Below are 23,277 nucleotides of genomic sequence, written 5' to 3'. Positions count from 1 at the left end.
GACATCTTGGTAAGTTCTCCTGATTTTAATAGTAAGTGAAAGCATCTCAATAAAAGCAATCATTATCACATTTGTTCTCAATATCACATCTGTTCTCAATTGCTGAAGTTCTGAACTGTCATCAGAAATCCAATTGATAACAGCACTATTATTTTTACACACTGATTACTTATTTCAAAGATATTTAATTACTTCCTATGAAATAACGATTGAAAATATTTTCTGTGTTTTTGATTTGATGAACTAGGAATAAAAATGGCAAAAGCTCGTTAATTAACTATATACTTTGCATAGCATAAACTTCTGTTATTTGGCAGGATCATTAAGCCTACCTTTAGAAGTTACCACAGAGGGAAAACCCAGCAGAAATCTAAGAGTGGATTTTTTTGTCTGCCTGGAGACTGATGCATTTGGCATGGGGCATTCTGACAGATATGATAGCAATCATACTTTTTTCAAAAACAGATTAGCTGAGAAGCTTTATAAAGCAAGCTCTGTACTTGTTAGCAATAAAGAGCTTTCTGAAAAAAAGGGTAGAATTAAATTAAAACAGTAGTGATTTAAATCCTATATTAGGGTAAAAGTAAACTTTTGAAGGACAAGGATAGTGAGTTACTGAAGTAGACTGCTAGAGAAGTTGAAGTTTTGGGGATCAAGAGAAATAAATCTCTTCCAGCAATGGTATACGTATAGCCAATCCTGCCTTAGATGCACCTGCATTGATTCTCCCAGCTCTTTCCTGTAATTACTCTATGATAACAACCAACTGAGTATAAGCCAGTCAATGAATAGCCGTAGTGGTCTGACTGTAGTCAATCAATAGTTGTAATGTTCTGACTGTAGCAGAATCTGCTCAGAATAGCAGTTGAGGTTCTAAAGCAGAAGGAAACAAGTTTCATAGAAGCCAATTCTTGACATTAAATATATCTAGTTACCTGTGATCCCCTATTCATATCAAGGCCATACCAAATGGGCTTTACATCAGATGACCTGCTGGCCCACCACGTTTTACGTGGTATAGTAGATGGGTTTGCAGAAATACAGGTCTCTCCAGTTTCCATGTTGCAATATACTTTTATAGCATCTTCAACACATCCCTGGTTAGGATCAATCCAATATTCACCTACAAAGAACATAAAATATGATTCTGTTACATTATTAAGATTCTTGAAGTAACTGGGGAGATATAAACAGAAGTATGCCATGACAGTACAAAACACAAGGAAAACAGACATATGTTTCACATAACCTGATGTGTGTTTTGATGTGTGCATCAAGTATACACTATATAATGTTAGTTCGGGACAGAAAGCTGATTAGTGTTTCAAGACTGGGGAATGCAAACTTGAAAGTTGTTTAAGGTTAAGGTTGTTAAAATCCATTGCAAAGCTCCTGGACACTTCAAGTGCATAAAGAACACACAATGGCTAGAAGACAGTTTCCCCTACATATGAAAAGTGAATGGCAGCCCCTCCTAATGTTAATGTTGAAGGCATAGTTTCAGGAAACAGGGAAAAGATTGGTAAGGCCTGCCACAAATTATCTCTACCTTCACGTCTGTCCTGATTTATCACCGGTAATCCACATAAATTAGGGAAAGTCCTAAACAGCTTGTTAGTGCATTACCACCTATGAATTGCTGTTATGGAGCAGCAGCAAAGAATTCTCGATGGAAAGCACTCAAAGGTTATCAGCCCACAGGTAGCGCTTTATTCTAATAGCAATTAAGCAAATATTCACAACTACTGTACCAACCTAGTTCTGTCATCATATAAGCCATACTCCATGGTGAAAACACTTTCAGGTTGTTTAGTCTGGAGAAGAGGAGGCTGAGGGGAGACCTTATCGTGCTCTACAACTTCCTGAAAGGAGGTTGTAGCAAGGTGGGTGGTGGGCAGGTGGGTGTACCTTGGGTCTCTTCTGCCAAGTTACCAGTGATAGAACAAGAGGAAATGGCCTCAAGCTGCATCAGGGGAGGTTTAGGTTGGATATTAGGAAAAAATTCTTTACTGAAAGAGTGGTCAGGCATTGGAACAGGCTGCCCAGAGAGGTGGTGGAGTCACCATCCCTGGAGGTGTTCAAAAAATGTGTAGACGTGGTTTAAGAGACATGGTGGTGTTGGGTTGATGGTTAGACTTGATGATCCTCGAGGTCTTCTCCAACCTTAATAATTCTGTGATTCTAAGTAGTGTTTCATGGAAGTATAAGATATTTCAAATTTTAAAATAGATCTGAATAAATACTGAATAAATGAATATGGGATACATTAGAATATATACTTCACTGGCAAGATGAAGTTTTCAAGCTCCTGGTGTGAATGTCAATTTAGCCCATCAAAATCTGTATTACACGTTTTTTCCAGTGACCAGGTATCTAATGGAAATAAGACAGAATCGTCTGGCACATAAAGGAGATGGTGTGCTTATACGCACCACTCTTCTTGGATGGGTGGCACAGCTTCAGGTCATCACAAGTCCGTGCTGGGTGTTTCTTTGAACCATCTGGGCTGCGCATAGTCTCAATCTGGCTGCTTAGTGACTTCAGTGTGGCATGGACTCCTGGGTCTGTTTTATTATGGTCATCTGGGACTGCTTCATCTTCAGTAAACTCTGGTAGTGGATCTGCCATAGCATCATCATAGTGTCCCATAATGTCACCAATGGCAGCAGTGAGATGGCCTGGAGGTCCTGGAGGGCCAGGAGGGCCAGGATCACCTGGTGGACCCTAAGGTTAAAAGAAAAACAATGGCAACAGAGGAACAGCAGAGTAAATACTACACAAAATTATAGCAAAGCCAGCCACTAAAAAAATCCGAACTTCATGGCCAATCACCCTAATGCACAGGGAAAATTCAGATATAGATAAAAAATTCACATTTCCAGGAACAGGTGTAAGAGGTTAGAACTGCATGTGAGGTATTCTTTCTGCCCCGTGCTGTCTCTGCCTGTCTTAATACCTTGCTCAGTTTTTTCTTACTCCTGAATTCAGCCTTAACAGTGGGAAAAAGTCATCAAGAAATGGCCTCCTCATTCCATTTTTTTAAGCCATCTGTCCCTCCTTGTTCAAATCCCTGTTTAATAACTTTATTTCTTAAAATTCCCAACAGCTGTAAGTGATTTTTAGAGCAATCTAAGATTTCTGCTTCCCCTAAGTTGCCTCAGGCGCATTTTCAATTAGTAAAGCCTGGACAGAAAATTTGGCACTAGAAATATCTTTACATTTATCCTGCAGAGTGCTGAGCTTTCTGGCCCCAGGTACATGAGACAGAATCTTTATCAGCCTTACTTGGCAGAACAGGTGTTTTCCTGACTAAGTATATTTTCCTGAATGATGGGTTGCGTGGTCCTTCTGTCAATCTGAATTGTGATACTTGTAATAGAGTCTTGAGACAGAATGTATCTGTTAATAAACATATCTCCACCTGCAGGCTCTTCCAGCTCTTCTCTGGCAGCAGAAAGTCTGTAACATACCTTCACTGTAAGTTTGATGCTCTGATGCATTAGATGGTATATCAGAATGTGACATTTCCTTTGAGAGTAGTTACTACAGAATTCACAACTAGTGCTCCAAATGTTTACTACAGAGCATGCACCCAAACTAATACATGCTGCATCTGACAAATGAATTCTTAACTTTTATTTCTTGCTTTGTGGTTCCAATTTATAGTTGCAGCAAGCCACCACAGAAAGCAAAACGAAAGTTACTGGTATGTGATGTTTCTTGTACTGTCTCATTACACAGATGAAGGATCTGGATACACATTATATTCTTACGCTCTACCATAGACTATTCATTCAGGTCTTGGTGCCTCAGCAGAAGCGGAGATAGCGATAATTGGCAGAAATTAAAATGAAATAGGGTGAATATTAGCACACGATAAACACAGGAAACACGATGTCTTAAGAAAAACAGCAGAAACTGCCTTCTCTGTCTTGCTAACTATTTTATTACACCTTTATTCCTCCTTTTCCACTTCTTCCCCAAAATAAGCAATACCAGTCTTCTAATTCTTCACACGACCATCCAGATTACCCTTTTCTCAAATCACTCTAATTTTCTAACTTATCTTCCTTAGGATAGCATAACTTACATTTTATGACTTAGGGTATTGTGAATTGGCAAATGTGGATATGCCTGGGGCATTTAGCAAAGGTTTAGGAGTTCTTCCAAAATGGTCCAACTACTTTTCATTAGTTGCGAATCAGCTCACAGTTGATGTGTGTAAATTTCAGATCAGGCTGAAGGTCAGCTGAGCTGACTGTTAGAGTTTGGGTCTTCATTTGGACTGAAGGATTTCCTTAAGGCAAGGCATGATGGAGTATGCTGCTGGCAATCAGTTACGTGGCTGTTCTAATTCAGCACCACCTTTGTGGGACTACTGACTTTGAACTACTGCTTGTTACAGATACACTAACTAGCCTATGCTTAGGCCTGAGGTTTTAGGACCCAACTTGCTAAATAGCCATGTTGAACTCCAGATCCAGCAGGACCCAGTGAGCTAATTGCAGAAGTAGCTCCAGGTTGGCCTAAGTAGACCATAGGTGGATGAGACTGGGATCATCACAGGTCCAGAAGATGAAAATGAGTAAGAAATAATCCCTTTCAATCCATGGTTACCCTGGCTATTTGTTGGAGAAATTGTATCAAACCTTACCATTTGTCTTGAGCTCATGGATGTTTGAGACAGTGATTCAATGGACTGTAAAAAATCTCAATATTTGAAGGTAACCTTTTCCCTCCATATTCCCATCAACTTACCTCAGGTCCAGCTTCCCCTACACTCCCTCTAACACCAGGAGGCCCAATTGGCCCAAGTGGACCAGGACTTCCATCTTTGCCAGAAGGACCAACTGGACCTGGAGGACCCTAGAAAATATAAGAGAAAAAAGGAATGTATTTTAGCATTTAATAACAAAGTTATACAAAACAGCCCTTTACAAGCAATATCTTTTCAGAAAGCAATCCAGTTATTTGTTTCTGTTACCAATTTTTAAAAATAATCTTTTTCCTTCTTCTCTGAAAGTAAGAAGGCAGTTTCAATCTGCCTTCAATGTTGTTCTTAGGTCAAGCACCTCAGCCAATATACCTTGGATCAGCTGTATATTTTTTCCTAAACCATTTAAGTGGGTTCAATTCCAGGTGCTACACAGACTGGAATAACTGCTGTACACCCACATGTACACAGACTCAGAGATATACTGTCACTTGAGAACATCCAATGGAGTCATATTTATCCACTACTTTTGGGTGAATGACATACATGGGGGTATGAAAGGCAGAGTAGCCATTAGCAGAGCTGCCACATATACAGCTTTGCATCAGCTGCAGCAAAACTGTGTGTAAAAAGAGCCCTGTAGTTATTCTGAACTGACCTTTTTATCTAGCTATAAACTATACTTATGTCAAAGCTTTACCATATTAAATAATGTTTCTCAGCAAAAGATAGTAGCGTAATTACCACATGATACCGAAGTCAATAAAAGCCAGTGAAATAAAAGTGAAGCAGAGACAGAAATCTGATTGTGGAAAAAAACAAGCAAGAAAAACCTTAAACCTCACACATTATACTCACCCGAGGACCAAATGGGCCTGGAATGCCAGGACTGCCCTGTTCACCAATAGGACCCTAAACAGAAGAAATCATCGTATCACTGTGACTTTTAAACCATATTCCTTTAGTTCTAAATAATTAGTGTATGATATATACAATTCTGTATGAATAGGTTTATAATATACATGAACAATGGGTAGTACCTTTCCCTCTTATGATTAATTTTCATTCTGTTGTTCTCGTTTGTTATAGAGTAACAACTGTAATCACAATTTAGATTAATAGCATTTACTGGTGCTTGGCTATATATAAAGCTGTTTCTGCAGAAAAGCCTTGTTTTCATGACATTTAGAATCATATTGGCTTACAAAAAAGTAACTGACAGCGCTATTATAAAGTGGAAAGATGCTTTGGGTGTCAGGGTTTTTTTTGTTGACTCTTTTTGTGCATGTTGAAACTTCCAGCTCTTGCACAGGATCAGTGAAGAAATGTTAAAAAAGTAAGTTTTCCATGGCATTTCCATTTAATTGACCCTGAAATCATGAAGTTCTTAAAAATATTAGTGAGAGATACTGTCACAGTCCTCATGGCATTTTACATTTGATTCCTTGACTATAAAGAGTTCAGACACTGGCAAAAAGCATTTCACACTCTGATGTGCTTATCTGAAGCTATCAACTTCTGTTACCATCTTGTGCTGACGGGTCACAGATTGTCAGTGATTGGTCACTGCAGGACTGGCACAAACGGAACAAGAGTAGAACACATATTTTGCAAAGCACGGGTTTATCTCATCATGCAAGAGTATTGTAAAACTGCATTAAAAATATTAGCAAGTACAGACAGCCAGGCCACTCACAAACACCTTGTGGAAGGAAGAATACCCTCATGTTTGCTTTTTTCCAATTCTAAATAACTATGTTCCTGATACATTACTTAACTATCAAGGAAATAAAATTATAGTGAAAACAGAACAACTTACAGGAGGACCAGGAAGACCTTGAAGCCCAGTGAAACCCCTGTGTCCTTTCTGGCCCCTATCGCCTCGATCTCCATTGTCACCTTTGTCACCACGAGGTCCTTGGGGACCCTGTAAATATCAGTGATGAAATGTAATATTCTGAACTGGGAAAAAAAAAAAGCGCCCTCAAAAACCCCTCATTTGCTTTTGGACACTGCATTCAGACCTCCTTCACTTCTAAAGCTAGAAAGGTGATGCTGGGGCAGCTCCAAGAATCTTAATATTTTACCAAAGAATAAGTAAATAATTACAGAAAACTGTGTGTGCTTAATTACAGTAGTGGTAAATTTAGTCTATTCAGCTTCATAATACAGTAAAAAAAAAAACCCTGTAGTAATGATACTAAATAATTAACATTACAAAATTTTTAAGATTGAGACATATCTTTGCCTTACTGGATACGGAAAATAAATTTCATAGGTGAGATTGAAATATTGTGGATCTCTCTCAGACTCATAATGATAAAACGTATTTTCAGTATTAAGTCCTCCATGTTGCATCTTTACTTCTTACAGATCTTTTCACTTTTACTATGATTAAAGTGCAACTGAAGTTACATTCCTACCTACAGATAACAACATTCAGGCTTCCCAGTACAAATAGCTTGGTTCTATTACCATCACAATTGCATTCTTGGTATTTTTGATAGCTTCAAATTTTTCATGCTGTTTCAAGAATCATTGGAAAAAATGGCTTCTGCTTTCAATTCTATATTTCACAGCCCAAATTGCATGCTAAATTTCTCAATGCCAGATTCCAAATAGTTTATGAATGGCATCATTATCATTAACTACTCAATAAGCTTTTTCTGTCTCTCATATGACATCTGCTTGGGGACAGGACAACATTCTTTTCAATTTCCCAAGTTTGCAATTAATATTTTGTTCCAAGCTTGGACTGTAAAAGAGTTATGTAACACAAAAAGATGGGTCTTGTTTGTTTTTCCATTTGGACTGAAGTCAGAATCTCTTCAGTTGAATAAGGCAGTTTCATGGGAACAGGTGATTTTGTTATATTTCTGCCATTTTTATCTAAGAATCTGCCTTTTTGTTCAGCATTCATTTCTTTACCCATTATTTGAATTGTCAAACACAGACTCTAGACATTTGCTAACTCAGGTCCTGCCATCATCTGGACAGCAACACACTCCAAATAAAGAGGTTTCCAAAGCATTTATTATTTTTCTGCAAGGTATTTTTAAAGAAAGTGTAGAAATACTAGTATATTCTAACAGAAATGTACAGCTTTGCAGCTCAGAAGACTACCTGCATCCACTTGCAGCCAGAACTCTAGAAGTTGAAGCCCTGTTCCGCATTCTAATTTGGGCTCAGTTTCTCCTACACTTTCCTGTAAAAAGGACCTCAGATAAAACCACAGTGACCATGGAGAACTTACAGGCAAACCTCGTTTTCCTGCACGACCTGGGGGACCCACTGGACCTCGAGAACCCTACAAAGATTGCATACAGAAGATATGTGAAACAAGGAACAAAAGCATACACGATAGTTTTTTAATAAACAAAGTATTAAAAAAAAGTCACACTTACAGTTTCACCTCTTTGACCTGCATCTCCTGGAGGGCCAACAGGACCTGGAGTTCCCGGACCCCCTGGGGAACCTGGTAAGCCTGCAGGGCCAGGTTCACCACGATCACCCTGCAAAACATAATTTCAACACTATTTATCTAAAGAGGTCTGGACTATACCAAAGCAACAGGACTCTAACATTGCTGATCTATTTTCTAGCAATTACAATCGACAAAGATATTCCTTCTGTAAGAACTCAAGTCTGAGTTTGTGGAGGCAGGTGTTCTTAGCCAGATTTCCTCTGCTTTAGGAGGTACTACTTATTTGAAGCTGTTTCAGAACAAGTTCTCTATTCAAGTTAACTGAATGAAGACAGAATCTACAGTAAGTCAACAATAAAATGGAGATTTCCAGAAGTGACTTAAGAAAACAATATATTCTTACACGTTCTCCAACAGCTCCATCTCGTCCAGGAGTACCATCATTACCAGCAGGTCCCTAGAGTTATGGAATAAAAATAGGACCATTGATTAGCTCTGTAATCTTCCATTTCTATAAGAAGAAATACAAAAGTTGTTCTCCATTGCTAACCTCAATTCGAGAATAACAGACTGTCTTTTTTGCATGTTACGAGGCTCTAATACTTACTTCTGGACCAGCTTCACCTACAGGCCCAGTGGCACCAGACTGGCCAATAGGTCCTGGGGGACCTTTATCACCAGGTGGCCCTGTGGGACCTTGTTTACCTGGTGTACCCTAAAAAAGATGAGAAATATCATATCAAAATTTTAATCACAAAAAAAGAAAGTACAAAAAACCTTCTGCCTGCAAAACACTATTCATCAATCCAGTCTGAAGTACCATCAACATTTGTAACTTCAAAACCTGATAATTAATGTAAGTGTTCTGATAAATTTTGAATATATATTTAATACTTGTATTTTTAAGCAGTTTAATTCTGTTAGTTGCTTTTGAATAGGCTTTTATTGACTAGAAGCTGCACTTGAAATTAGTCTTTTTAGTAACAACTCTAAGCACACTTAACACTCCCTTGATATATCAATATGTCTGATGGCAATAGGTGAGGTCTTTTTGACTCTGGAAAAATGTAGTGCAGTTTGAAATAAGTAACATGTGGGTTTGTTTGGTGGTGTTTTTTTGGTCTATCTCTTTCAACAACAACAAATCTTGTTAGCCTCAAATAATTTCTGGCCAACTTTAACTATAAATTGACTTTATGGATCCTATGGTAATGGCATATCCTCCATACCATCCTTTCTACTAATACTCTGTTTAATGACTTGATCTCCTCGATCATTAGTCTTTCCAACAAATATCTATTAATCCTACATGGAAGAAAAGAGAGCACAAATGGCCATTTTGAAGACTATAGTTCACAATTTATGAAACAGCAGTTACAGAGTATTTACTTACATTCAAGTGACGTTTTGGCACCTAAATTAAGAGTCAGGGGTTGTTTTTTTCAGGGATCTAGTTTTAAGTCAAATAGGAACATTTTAGCCAGAAGTCTTAATGCTATTACCCACTTACTCTTAATTCAGGTTCAGATCTTCCATTATGGCAGAAACGAAATCTCCCACCTCATGCATTTGTATGAGCTTTAGTTATTTATTATTCTCCCTATATTTGCTCTTGCAACTGGAGTTTTCCAACTTTCTCCTCATGCTATGGGGCACTGTGCTCTCAATCCACAGAGACGACGAGAATGTCAAAGCTGGTGACATATTGACTTGGTTGTTACTTACTGCAGGACCGGGCAGCCCTGGCATGCCTCTTTCCCCTCGCTGTCCTGGCATACCAACAATACCTCTTTGACCAGTAGTTCCTGCTGGACCAGGGGGGCCATCCGGGCCCTGAAATCCACAAAGGATAAAACAACATTACTATCAGCAAAGAAGCAATCAGTGTAAATAACAATGAGACCAAGCCTAGAGTTGGTCTAGGAAGAATTAATAACATCAACCAGGAACATACTGGCTGCCCATCTTCCCCTGCGTCACCCTTGTCTCCAGGACCACCAGGAGGCCCAGCTGGCCCTCGATCTCCCACACGGCCATGAGAACCAGGATCACCACGAAGACCTGGAGGACCTTCTTTTCCTGGCTCACCAATAGGCCCAGCAGGCCCTGGAGCTCCCTAAGAAGATAAAAACACCTCATTACATTGGACCCTTTTCTGATCATGACAATTAAATTCTAAGGGCTGTGTTTTGATTGACCAAAATATGCAAACTCTAAGGAAGGCCTAAAGTATGAATGAGGTAAGAGCTATTATCATCTCATTTATGATCACATAAATTAGATTAAATAAACATCTCATCAAATTACATCCAAGTTCCACCCCCTCCCCACACACAATTTACAATTCCAAACTCTCTCCTTTAAAAAACACTCTCTTCTCTCTTTTTTTTAATTTTCTTTTTTCTTTTACCTCAGGTGTACAACTACTGCTAGAAAACTCACCTTTGCTCATTCTTTCCAATATCATCAAGCTAAAGTCCATATTCAAACTTTTCATTCACATGATATAAATTAGTGTTTAATTGGACTTTTGTTCATTTCTCAAACACTTTTAAAAGACTTCACGTGTGTATTAAGATTTCCATAAACTTCACCTTTTGATTAACTCACAGTGACTGCAAGTTATTTTTCTCATCAAAACATTAAAAGGCACATGAAGAGAGTAACACAATTCTCTGTGGGGAGTTGAATCCTCACTTGTTGATCCACAACTAATTTTGGGGGTTCTTTCAGTGTTTCTGAAAACATTTTTAGACACAAGAGATTTTATGGTTTTGATTTGGTTTTGTTTGGTTTTTAAGTTTATTTGAATGGATCTTATGAGTAACTCCACCGATGAGATACCCCAGAAGAGGCTTCTGCCTTTTTCAGAAACTCTCCTAACTTCAGTCACCACTGAAGAGATAAAAAAGTAAAAAGTACAGGAAGATATAGGTTGTTGTTTTGTTCCTGTAAGCAATCAAGCCATTAGAGCAGCTTGAACAGCTCAAAGCCTACTTAACCCAGTGAGAAGACTTGCACTAATTTAAACGCACTGACACTGGATCAAGCCCAAGAATAATTAGTTTTATTTAATGAAGTCAGGTGTAAGCATGCAGCCACAGAAGTCAGTGCTGACAAGCTGTTCTCTTCTATAGCATCAGCCCATAAACACTGCTTCACCTTTCCTGCTTTATTTAGTCTTCAGGCTTTCAATGACCGGTTTATAAAACACACCTATTAGGAATATGACAATTGACTTACAGTAGGTCCTGGAGGCCCAACTCTTCCAGCAGATCCTGGGAATCCAGTAGCACCCTAAAAAATATTTCATGCCAACTTTATTGAGAGGAATACAGCACTGGTTACTGCAAATATTCTCAGCTGAATTAGTGAGCAGATGCTATAATTACAGACTGTGAAAAACAAGCTGAGATGAGGAATGATACACACATTACATAAAATTTCAGTATTAGATTATCTGCAGTCAGGTCATAAAAAATAAAATCCACTTACAGGTGGACCCTGAGTTCCTCTACCACCTTTCAGACCAGGAACACCTGGAGGACCCTAAGAGGAAAGGAGAAAGGGGTGATAGTGAACACCCAGAACATTATAAATAAGCAAGACCAGCCTATGCCACTGGTTCTCTGATGATATTATTTACACTTACCGGTGGACCAGGAGACCCAGCAAGACCCTGTGGTCCTGGAGATCCAGCATCTCCTTTCTGTCCAGGTTCTCCAGGTTCACCTTTCACACCTGGCTGACCGTCAGGGCCCTGTAAGGAATAACAGGTCAGAGAATACCAAATTTTTCCAGCCTAACAAAGTAATTTTGTAGGGAATTTCTAGAAGGCCAAAAATAACAGAAAAAAATAGCCCAGAAAACACTGCATTTGCTTAATGGTTCAGTTCAAAAGAACTGTAACAGTTCACCACAGTCTTTAGAAGATCACAGACGTTTTCTATATAGTCTATGAACTCAGTATTTCCATTTAAAATATTTTCTTATCTAGCTCACATTTTTCTTTTCTTTAGATATCCTATTTTCTTCAGCAGCTATTGCATACCTAAAGAGCAATAGGGACTGAAAAAACCATTGTCTTTTCTAGTCTTTTTTTTCCCACCAAGAGAAGCAGGTGCCTGACTCTCTGTGAAAGGTCTGAAACGAATATTTAGGCTGTGGGAAAGTTCAAGGTGTTCACTGGAAAACTTACAAACCTTCCATTTGGTCCATCAACCCATTCCAGCCTTCACTTCTCATGGAGCAAATCCTTGCTACCTTCAGTAGATGACACTTTATCACTTGCCTCATTTTAATCTCAAAGGAGTAACATAGCATATTCATGAAAATATGAAATCTGGTGAACAATTACATAATCTTATCAACAAAACCACTTTCCAACTGCCTAGGGTATTTATTGGCCCTTTTCTTTACTCAATATACTGATGGGGAAAAGGAACAGCTCTTTTTGCAACAAAAATGTGCCTCACATTCCAGAACACTGCAGTATTATTCATAATGAAGGAAATTAAGTATGTGAAAGCATGACTAGAATAATCTCATTGGTGTTACAAAACACATACCGGAGGACCAGCAAAACCAACAGCACCAGTTGGGCCATTTTCTCCTCGGGAACCCTGGTCAAAAAATTAGAATAATTGTATTTAACAATTGTCTTTCTATATACAGTATGATTTACAGCTAAATACACAATAAAGGATGTTAACTATTTACTGTCATAAATGAATTATACTTTTGCTTATTAATCAGAATCGAATGATCTTTTAATCACAAAATAAACAATGTTAACTATGATGTTAAGATCTGCCACGTGTTCAAGACTATATCTGAACTTCCACAATTTGGAGATGGAAGGCATGAGCAAGCACTAAAAACACGGTAGGAGAAATTCAGCTCACAAGCACTTCCAGAGATAGCATAATTAGCCGAAGAGCACACACTTTATGCAACCTACCATTCCAATCAGTTAGACTGGGGAAAAAAAAGCAAAAACCCAGTAGTTCAAAGATGTATTCTTCTACAAGGTCAGAACGGGCCATGAGCTGCTTCCACCAAGCTTTCCACACAACATTTGTTTTGAAAAGAAGGAGCCGAAGACTGCCAAGCTCCAGCACTCCCTAGAGGGGTGGAAGCTGTTCCAATTTATACTGGAAGTAAGATTGTTCTGATTTATGACAGAGACTTAATCAATTCCAAGCTGTATGAAGGATCTAGAAGGGCTGAGCCTCTAATTCCCTAATCAAAGTCGACACTTAAAATCCTTAAAATCACAAATAGATGGAAGATGGCAAGACTTCACATAAGTAGATGAACTAAGGTATACCTCTGCGCTTTGTCCATCTAAATATTTGTATGTGTACTGTAGTAACTGGTATGGGCATGATTTTAAAAACATTTAAACAATTGAAAGTGGTGGCACACTTTCCAGAGTGAGGTGAATGAAGGTAATTCTCTGTAAAGTTTACCCTAAAACAAGTATAGGACAGAGGAACAAAACCTGCTAATAGTTTTGCAAGTACACAATATCAAGAGAGAACTACAGATTTTGGCTACAAAGGAAGGGGAAGAAAAAGAGGAAAATGTATCAGCAAATGAGACAAATGCCTGGAGATTGGATCAGTGTTAGATATTGTTAACTTATGCCAGGCAAAAACCAAACAGGTTTACTCACAGGGTTTCCACGGGAGCCAGGAGGACCAATTAGACCTCGAGGACCTGGTTCACCCTTAAAAAGAAATTAAAGGTTATTATTTCCCAAGTAACTTATTTGACAAGTGGCAGAAATGCCAATAAAGTGTGATAATATTAAGAAACTTCAGTAGGGAACGGAATAAAAGTCTGTTTACCTTTTCACCAGTGGGACCTGCTGGACCCATTGGGCCTATTGGACCAGGGAGACCCTTTTGAACAAATTAAGATGAAAGGAAGTTAGAGAAGTGATGCTTAAAAACACTTACTTTAAAAATTCTCATAGGTTACTATTTCCACATGCTTTTTCAATCCTTTAAATTCTTCTCCTTTGTCTCTGAAAGCTTGTTGGGTCTTCTTTACCTAAAATTGACTTGCATTTCCTCTCACAGTGATGAAAATCCCACATCTCAAAAGACCTGCTTTCCTTCACTCTCTCTTTCTACACTAACTTCATTTTCTCCTTTATGCAGTGCTTATCAATAAGGCCAATGATAAAAAAAAAAGACCTGGATTTTTTTCTTGTTTGCTTTCTCAGGAGGAAATTAAGTCATTTTTCCCCACTTTCACAGAAGTTCTGGGGATTTTTTTATGCTAGTATTTAAATGTTTAAATTAATTTTAAAGTGTCTATCATTACTTTCAAAGATTCATATATATCTTGCAAACTCCTCAAAAGTGCCCTACTTTGCTTCAGGGGGCAGTTAGGCAAATAGGTTGTAATTTCTCCATCCAAACCCATCAATTCCACATAATGATCCCACAGCACTAACTATATTACCTTCTTGACTATTTAGATATCCCAATTACAATTCTTTTTCATTAGAAGCAGAGTACCACAAACTTGCACCAAGTTTCTTTTGAACAAATTTCCCCCTCCCACAAAAAGAAAATTGTACTGGAACTTAGTTCAAACTGTAGAGAAATACAAAAAAAAAAAAAAAAAAAAAAAGAAGGCATTAACGAAGGATAATGCAGTGCCATCAGTTCTGTAGTGGTAGGTAGCAGAGATATCTGCAGATACCTGGCTTTAGAACAGGGATGTACATTTAGCTCACCATTACATTACTTGTTCCTTAGTTACTGTAAGCTATAAATGTGCCTCACAATGATCAAGAACTGTTCTGTATCTTTGGATAATAGCTGAAACTTATAACTAATTCCAGCTCACAGCTGGTAATTTTAAGTTAGTGATTCTGTATACTGGTGTTTCTCAAAAAAATTGTCCTAACTATAAATTTAGTCCAGGTGGGATTCTCGTCTTTTGAATGTACCTCAGATTTCCAAATGCCTAGCAGCCAGTACTCCAACCGGTTTGCAAAACCCAAGGATCTCAAATACCTGTGATTCATGTAAAAAGTAACTCAACTAACTTCTGGGAAGAAAATATGGTCAGTGCATACACAGCAAACCCAATGCATTTGTGATTATTGGACAGTTGACCTATGCAGATGAGTGTGTGCAACATATCTTGAACGTGTCTTGAGCAGACTAGCCATGCTATTTATGCACAGGAGATTCAAAGCTTTACAGAAGCATCAGCAATCTCCTGCCCATATGGGGCTTAGTACATTTACAGGAATTTTCACCTGTGAAACTCAGGACAGACTGTGGGCAACTCAATCCAAACAATAAGAAGGCTTCTTCCATAGTCCAAAAGCCAGAGATGGAAGGTCTGGTTTTTTTGGCTATTGACCTCTGCCTGTCCCTTTTTTCATATTTTTACTATTGTGAGCTTACCTGAATCCCGAATCAACACACTACTACTGGGAATATCTTTTCCATTGACTTCTTAACTCCCATTACTGATGACACAAAACAGGGGCTTGGAACACAGACATCCCAAAATACTGTGGACAGCAGTCTTGAAAAACTTGAAAATTTAGAGGGTACAGGTAATGAGACTGACTCTCAATGTATGATATCACCAAGTTGAGTAGTGTTTAAGTCTATGAGCTGAGTACCCCTAGCACAATAAACAATCTGATAATCTGGTGTGTGAAGAGTAGGTCTAAAAAGTGTTAGATTTACTTACTCTCGCCCCATCATTGCCAGCTGTACCTTCAGCTCCTTTCTCACCTATGCCACCCTACGGAAAATACCCAGAAAGTCTCAGTTATGACACTGAACACTGAGTAGTTCATACCCTGAAATAATTGCAGTATTAAGAGATAGGTGATTCTGTTCAGGGCAACAGAAATAAACAGACTTACTCTATCACCCTTGGGGCCAGGTGTTCCAGCGATCCCTCTCTCTCCAGGCATACCTTGAAGACCTGGTGGGCCTGGATCACCAGGCGTTCCACTAGGGCCTGGGCTTCCCTGAAGCGAATAAAGAACAAAGTTATTGTCCATTCATCTGACAAGTATCTTTGTCTCTAGGCTGCAGAACATGCTGTGCCTATGCTGAACTCTCTGGGGTACAGTTTTAAATAATAATTTTCTCTTAAACTTGGACTTTATTCAGGTCCAAATACTTTTCTTTTCCCTTTGTGTTACTCAGGAAGTTCAGTTGTAATACCATAGTCCTTCCAAATACATTAGTATTTACTCAGTGCATATTGGGGATGAGAACAGGGAAAAAAAAGAAGCTCAAGCATCTTTCTACCTTGACCTTTAATGCCGCATGGGTTCATACACAAAGTATCTACAGGTAGAAGTTGCCAGGGCAGAGATGCTTTATTTATTCCTTGCTTCTCACAGCTCATGCCTATTAAAGGCCCCACATTACTAGAAGCAATCCCTACTTGGGGTGACCTTCCTAGGCCTAATTAAATCAACTGCAGGTGAAAGAAAGGCATGCAGTTTTCAGCATTTTCCTATAAACACTCAGCCAAGTGTCTTTGTGTAAACTGACATGGCTCTTAAAATATTGCTAGAGGGTCTTCTGCAGTTCAGAAATGCCTTTGCCCAGTGTTACAGAGAAACACAAAAAAAACCCCAAACCCAACATTTTAAACTTCAGACCTATGTGTATCTTGCACATTATTAATATTTCTATAGGGCAATAACTTGTATGTTCTCCTAGAACCCTTACATAAATAAGATACCTTTGAAGAAAAGATATCCTTTTTATAATTTAAAAAAAAAAGCTTTTCCATTTATGTTTGTGCAAATGAGCAGAATTATACATTACATCACTGCAGCAACAAAAATGTCAATTCAGCTTACCTTCGGACCATCAGGACCATGACCTCCAGCCATACCCTTTTCACCCTGCAGCCCTGATGCACCTGGTTCTCCCCGTTCCCCTGGATTGCCACGTTCTCCCTACAAAATGGAAAATTATTACTTATTTAAAAGCCAGAGTACAGTTCTGGTATACAAAATCTTAAATACACCATAAGAGCAGCACTGCTATTTGAACAAAGAGTCTGTGAACAAATTCTAGGAGAACCGATCAAATAGAAAACAGCTTTATGCTTTTATTGTTAAAGGTAGGGGAAATATCATGTTGCTCAGCAAACTAAAAACTGACATTTCACAGCTGTAAACCAAATCATTTAGCAGCTAGTACTCAACACCACTTCACAAGCTATGAAACCATTAAAGGTGGCAGGTTTTCCAGAAACCATCTTAAAATGTATCCATGTTTACAACCATTTTGTTGGTGGAAAAAAGTCAAATACTCACTTTAGCTGTTAAAGTCCATATTATACATCAACTTTCAACCTCAGAGAACTGTTATAAGTGTTTAAACTCTGAAAGAAAATACTTACCCTAGGGCCCAATGGACCAACAGCTCCAGGATCTCCAGGCACACCCTAAGCAGAACAGAACTCACCATTAGAATGAAAGCATTATTCATAGCCTTAGAGTTATGGAAATTAGAAATAAACATTTTCATTTCCAAAGTACTGTGAATATAGATGGCTAGTTCTGCGTATTATCTGTCCGTTACAAGAAGAGATAGTCCAACTCAGCCCAGGAAGATTGTCAGGTTCTAGTAATTATTTTATCCAAAAGCAGTTCTCAGACAGCTTGCAAACTACAACAGTACATAGTTTGAAACAGAGTGGGAAATTAAATTACAAAGAGAAGAAAAGGTAAAACTACTTTACTAAGTGAATTCTTGTTAAACTACACAGAAATTACCTGATCACCTGGCTTTCCTCCCTCACCTGGAGGACCCGGTGGCCCAGGCAAACCCTGTGAAAAGGTAATTAAAATGGTCATTAACTTGATAGAAAATTATTTAGATTGAGATTTAACTAAGACACCAAGAATATGAACATAGTATTATATTCAGTACAAAAGTATGCCCTCAGAGATCCCCAAGCAAAATAGGTACATGAATATTGCACCAAAGTGTTTTTGCCCCTCTAAATGAAGTGGCAGCCCTTCTTTAACATTTGCAGGACATATACATATCAGCCCTAAAAATAACATTCTCTATAAACAGAGATTGACTTAATTAATACTCCATTTTCAAAACAATTCTTTTGCTCCATATTTGGAAGACCTTTGGAAAACCTCCAAATTAAAACTGAAAAACAAAAAAGGTTTTCTCAAGGGATACAGAGCTGGTATTTAAGCCTTTGCCAGTTCAGTTTAGTGCACAGCTGGTGTGAAAGCTAAATATCACTTATTATTCTGAACATCATTGCCTCAATTCCGAAGTTGTGTTTTGTTACACAGCACTTGACTGAATTTCTCCAATTTAAGTTGATAAAGACATGGCTGTTTATTTTTTCCTTTAAAAAAAATGAACACACATACCTGAAACCCTGTAGGACCTGGAGGACCTTGTTCTCCTCTTTCTCCTGCCAGACCCTACACAAAAGAAAGTAATAAGTATACAGTAGAGGAATATAGGCAGGCTCCACAGTTTTTCTTCTCTCTGAATATGTATATTTTCAGTTATGTATTTGTTTATTATACATTTTTACTTATCCCAGCCCAAGATATACCCTATCTAAAAGATGTAAAAAGATGTATCTTATTTCTTTAAGATCTTACCGAAAAAAAATTCTATGCTGACAGGAAAATATTCAGTTCCATTGAAACCAAGGAAGCTAGGAAAATGAACTATGAGAAAATTTTGCTCCTTGCACTATTTTTTGTAATGGTCAGTAAAAGGAATTAGACTACTAATATATAAGTTTTTCAATACAAATCTTCCCAATTTTTTAGGAAAAATATTTTCTTTAAAGGTTCTTGGGATTTCTTGTTTGGAATCAACAACTGGCATGAAGATAGAGGAAAAGAGAAGCAGAAAGAGTAACGAATGGATGGAGCGACTGGGAGACAGGCAGAGTGATAAAAGTTGACTTACTGGTGGGCCAACAGGACCGGAAGGACCAACTTCACCATCTTTACCAGGGGCTCCCTAAATCAAAATGACATAGGAAGAAGTCTTGTATAGTGAACATATGTAACAATAAAGCATCATTTTCTGTAATCATTGCAAATAACAGTCACACTCACTCTCTGTCCTGGGACACCTGCATTGCCTGCTTCTCCAGGTTTTCCAGGATCACCCTGATTTGCAGAAATAAAAAATACTATTTTTGATACTGTTTTCATCCAGTAAAATATATGTAAATGTTTAAAGTTAAACAGATCTTGGGTACCAGGTGCCATACTCACACTACTACCCTTTGGCCCAGGAAGGCCCATGCTGCCTGGCTGGCCTCTGATTCCTATTGAACCAGCTGGACCTGGACGTCCATCTTCTCCAGGAGCACCCTACAGAGATAAAGCATTTTGCACATTAAATTATAAATATATTTATTCATATGAACCTATTCACCCATGGAAAATGTTTGTATATATATAAAAAAAATAACATTAGCTTGGTTTGGTGCTAGAGTTAGTCAAAATGTCTTTAAAGCAGACATACATTTAGTCATACTGCTGGATTTAACCAAATACTATGCAATTATTATCACTGAGCTGTTACGTACAAATACTTTATTGCTTCCTTAAAGAGACAAAAAAGATATGTAGTTCAAAATGGTTTAAAAATATTGCAGGAGCTGCTAAACATCAGACACTCGTACACAGACAAAACTAAAGGAACATTATCTGCACTAATTTTGGAGTTGGGAATATCAAGTGAACAGTTAAAAGAAAAGATGAACCTTCAGAAACTAAGAAAACTCTAGTTAATAAAAGTAATTTCAATGAGTTGGGACCTTCTAATTACTGTGGCATTAACTGAAAGGACTGATTTTTGTGTGGCTTACCAAGGGGCCAAGTTTTCCTTCAGGGCCTTGAACACCTGGATTTCCTGTCAAACCCTAAAATCAGGAATAATATTAGTGTTAAAATAGTGCATATAATTCTAGAACAACAGAGAAATGTAAATAAATTAAAAATTTACTACCTCAGTTACTACCAGAGTACAAACTTCTTTTTATCAAAGGTCTTCATCTTCATCTTTACTATACAGCTTCATCCCCCACTGTCTTTGATCTTCCCTTTTCCTATTATCCCTTTTCTTGCTTTTACAACTCTTGAGTTTCTCACAGGCTTGCCTTTGTTTCTGCCAATGTTACCCAGTGATCTATATCACATCTTATACTTGCTGCTCCCTTTCTCTCCTTTTGTGATATTCTAAATTCTCCTCAAATATTTTTCCTGAAAAAAATCTCTAGATGACACGCACTACTCAACTATGTAAGTTATCAATCACCAACTTAATGAAGGTTGTTAATCTGTTCATATTATCTGTGGAAACTATGTGCTTTACAAGCACACTTCCTTCAGTTGTGTTAGATGATCTCAATCAGGACTATTTCTCTTCTTTCGAAGACAAATGGAACCTGTGCTTCCCAACACCAGCAGGAAAAAACCCAGGTATTTTGGCCTTTGCCCTTAAAGTAGCCCACTGATACAAGTCTGCACTTCTATAACAGCTTCTTAATTCTCCAAATTTCATTTGAAATTCTGCAAAGTCTTTTGAAAATTAAAACCACCATGGTTTATAGCATACTGCTATTAGTTCCTTACCCTTGCACCTGGGAGGCCAGGTTCACCAGGACGTCCAGGATCTCCCTGACCTCCTTTAGGACCAGAAGAACCTGCTGGACCACGCTCTCCTTGGGCACCCTAGAAAGATACCAACTAGTAAACAGGTAGAACAGTGACAGTAAGAGGTTAAATAAAACAGGTATCCTCTACCAAGGACATATTTTTGGAAACAGAGATCCAAATCATTAATACTTCTATTATTTTTTTTCTCAATATGATTAATTAAAAGCTGTCTCTTCCATAAAAATTTTAGAACCCCTGTACTTTTACCGAGAAGTTAGGAATTTACAGAAACACTAGACAAATATATATGTGAGTCACTTCCCTGAAAGTGTTATGGCAGTTAGGAAAGCCAAAGACAGAGAAGCCCATCTGTTCAAGGGACAAGCCTAGAAAAACTATACCATGCACAAAGAAAAGTCAATTTTCAAATATTTACCTACACTAGAGCAATACATAAAGCAATATTGTAGTAGAACAGGTCAACGTCTCTTTTCACATTTCAGCACGAGGGAGCATTAAGACAGGGACAAGCAAGCAAAGCTGAACATCACAGGAATTGAAAGTGACTTTTCCCCCAAAAATTTTAGTCTCAAAACATTCAGACCCCTTTTTGACATTTGCCAGTTGCCTTTGATCCTGCATCCGGTGATTTTGAGGATCTGCGTATTTGCCCAGAAGCAGACATTTTTAATGGAACACATTCTTTCTATATATCCATATGTATGAAGATTTACAAAATGACCCAACAGAAGATGGACACTTTAATTTCATTTACCTTTGGTCCAGGCAAGCCATCAGAACCTGGAAAACCACGGTTACCAGGAGCACCCTAGGAAAAGCCATAGATACAAGATGATTATCTTAATTTTTACATAACTTATTGCAAATAAAGTATTAGATTCATGGTTTGGGTGTTCAGTTTATTTCCTTACAACTTCCTTGCTTCAATACTTCAAACTTGGGGGTTTTACCACTTGGAGTGGTAAAAATATCATTGCTGAATGCATGCTGAACAGCTTCTTCTATGTCAAAAGACTCATTGAAAGCATGACCATTTGTACAGGGCTAAGCAAAAAAATCTCCAGATTAACTTATCATTTCTCCTACCACACTGTCTTGTGCACTGAAACCACAAATTAAAATATCCAGTGTAAAAAAAAATGCACAGTATTAACTACTGTTAGGAAAATAAAGTTTAACTACAACCACAATGAAGCTGTAAGAAAATTCATGATTAGGTCAAGAGATTTTCAGCTTAGCAGTGCATCTCTTGAGGCATATTATTCCTTTGGATTGCTTACCCTCTCTCCAACAGGACCTGGCGGACCTACTGACCCTGGATCACCCCGAGGACCTCTTTTGCCTTCTTCACCTATAGGACCAATGGGACCCTGGGGACCTTGTGGGCCCTAGTGAAAGTAAAACATTTAAAAAAAAAAAAAAAATCATTGTTAAGCTCACCACTTCTCAGGTATATTGGAACTGACTGTCTTTTAAATATCATAAACATTTTTCCAAGTAAAGAAGAAAAAAAATAGGTTTCAAATCAGTTAAAAATTCAGCATCAGCTTTTCTCTTTTACAATGTGTATAAGCTAATATTTCAGTAAGAAGTATACTATGAATAAATGATAATTCTGCAGTTCAGCTTTACAGTGCTTCTTATAATCACCTATTTGGTCAGACACAATAATTTGTATTTATTATTTTCAATTGGACAAGCTGCAAAGGATTCAAAATTCAGTGAGACTCTAGCAGAAATTCTCAAAGACGACAGTCAGTGGTAAGGAAACCATTACTTCATCTGTACATTTTTGTCAGCTACTACATGATCATTCAACTAGTAAGAAAAAAAATTAATGATTGGTTGACAAGTCAAGCTGACTGCAACTCTACAGAATCACTTTTTCTCCAAAATTCATATGGTTACAGCATGCAATTAGCCATGCTATCAAATAATGTTTCACAAATATTAGCTGTGGGCTGAACAGCTATTCATACCTTAAATGTATAAATATTTATATTATTTTAATGTATAAATAAAATATAATTAATATATACATAACTCCGTAAGTATAAAATGTATTAAATATACATTTAAAATAAAAAGGACTCTTTTTTTTATGATTAGCGCACAGACCTGTGTGCTCTTAAATGTCCAGAATCATATGGATCCATTTCATATTATATGAAGAAATTACAATACACTAATTCTGTGTGCCACAGAAACCTCAGTAGACACGCTAATTTGTTTTTCCGTCCTTGAGTCCTGTAAGGCCTATATGGGGTAGGTGATTTATAACATCATAGGACATGCTTTGCCATTCATTATTAGCACTGTCTAGCCAGATTCATTGTGGTTTGTCTTCCACAATAATTACTCTTGTGATTATGAGCATCAGAAGTGTCTTGAAAATTGTAAGAATCTATTCAAAATACTCATGCAAGCCTTTGTGATTCCTTTTTAGCT

At 37.8% G+C, this 23,277-nt stretch overlaps 1 protein-coding gene across 1 annotated transcript in view; it reads right to left on the bottom strand.

Annotated features, from left to right (window-relative positions):
* The window catches only part of COL5A2 (collagen type V alpha 2 chain), a 114,447-nt gene that overhangs the window by 3,765 nt on the left and 87,405 nt on the right, over positions 1–23,277 (bottom strand). The window contains exons 23-52 of the mRNA XM_064452028.1: positions 22,110–22,217; positions 21,584–21,637; positions 20,785–20,883; positions 20,019–20,072; positions 19,420–19,518; positions 19,258–19,311; positions 19,106–19,159; positions 18,550–18,603; positions 17,926–17,979; positions 17,550–17,594; positions 17,002–17,100; positions 16,045–16,152; positions 15,867–15,920; positions 13,991–14,044; positions 13,816–13,869; positions 12,707–12,760; positions 11,791–11,898; positions 11,634–11,687; positions 11,382–11,435; positions 10,093–10,254; positions 9,864–9,971; positions 8,746–8,853; positions 8,542–8,595; positions 8,119–8,226; positions 7,968–8,021; positions 6,534–6,641; positions 5,573–5,626; positions 4,759–4,866; positions 2,433–2,724; positions 936–1,123 (exon numbers count right to left, since the gene is read on the bottom strand). Coding sequence (XP_064308098.1) covers positions 936–1,123; positions 2,433–2,724; positions 4,759–4,866; positions 5,573–5,626; positions 6,534–6,641; positions 7,968–8,021; positions 8,119–8,226; positions 8,542–8,595; positions 8,746–8,853; positions 9,864–9,971; positions 10,093–10,254; positions 11,382–11,435; positions 11,634–11,687; positions 11,791–11,898; positions 12,707–12,760; positions 13,816–13,869; positions 13,991–14,044; positions 15,867–15,920; positions 16,045–16,152; positions 17,002–17,100; positions 17,550–17,594; positions 17,926–17,979; positions 18,550–18,603; positions 19,106–19,159; positions 19,258–19,311; positions 19,420–19,518; positions 20,019–20,072; positions 20,785–20,883; positions 21,584–21,637; positions 22,110–22,217 — 2,658 coding nt within the window. The remainder of the gene's footprint in view (positions 1–935; positions 1,124–2,432; positions 2,725–4,758; positions 4,867–5,572; positions 5,627–6,533; positions 6,642–7,967; positions 8,022–8,118; positions 8,227–8,541; positions 8,596–8,745; positions 8,854–9,863; positions 9,972–10,092; positions 10,255–11,381; positions 11,436–11,633; positions 11,688–11,790; positions 11,899–12,706; positions 12,761–13,815; positions 13,870–13,990; positions 14,045–15,866; positions 15,921–16,044; positions 16,153–17,001; positions 17,101–17,549; positions 17,595–17,925; positions 17,980–18,549; positions 18,604–19,105; positions 19,160–19,257; positions 19,312–19,419; positions 19,519–20,018; positions 20,073–20,784; positions 20,884–21,583; positions 21,638–22,109; positions 22,218–23,277) is intronic.

The sequence above is a fragment of the Phalacrocorax carbo genome, chromosome 5 (genome assembly GCF_963921805.1).
Source record: "Phalacrocorax carbo chromosome 5, bPhaCar2.1, whole genome shotgun sequence".
Taxonomy (NCBI): Eukaryota; Metazoa; Chordata; class Aves; order Suliformes; family Phalacrocoracidae; genus Phalacrocorax; species Phalacrocorax carbo.
The sequence above is the reverse complement of the archived record's forward strand: the minus strand, read 5'-3'. Positions and strand labels throughout refer to the sequence as shown.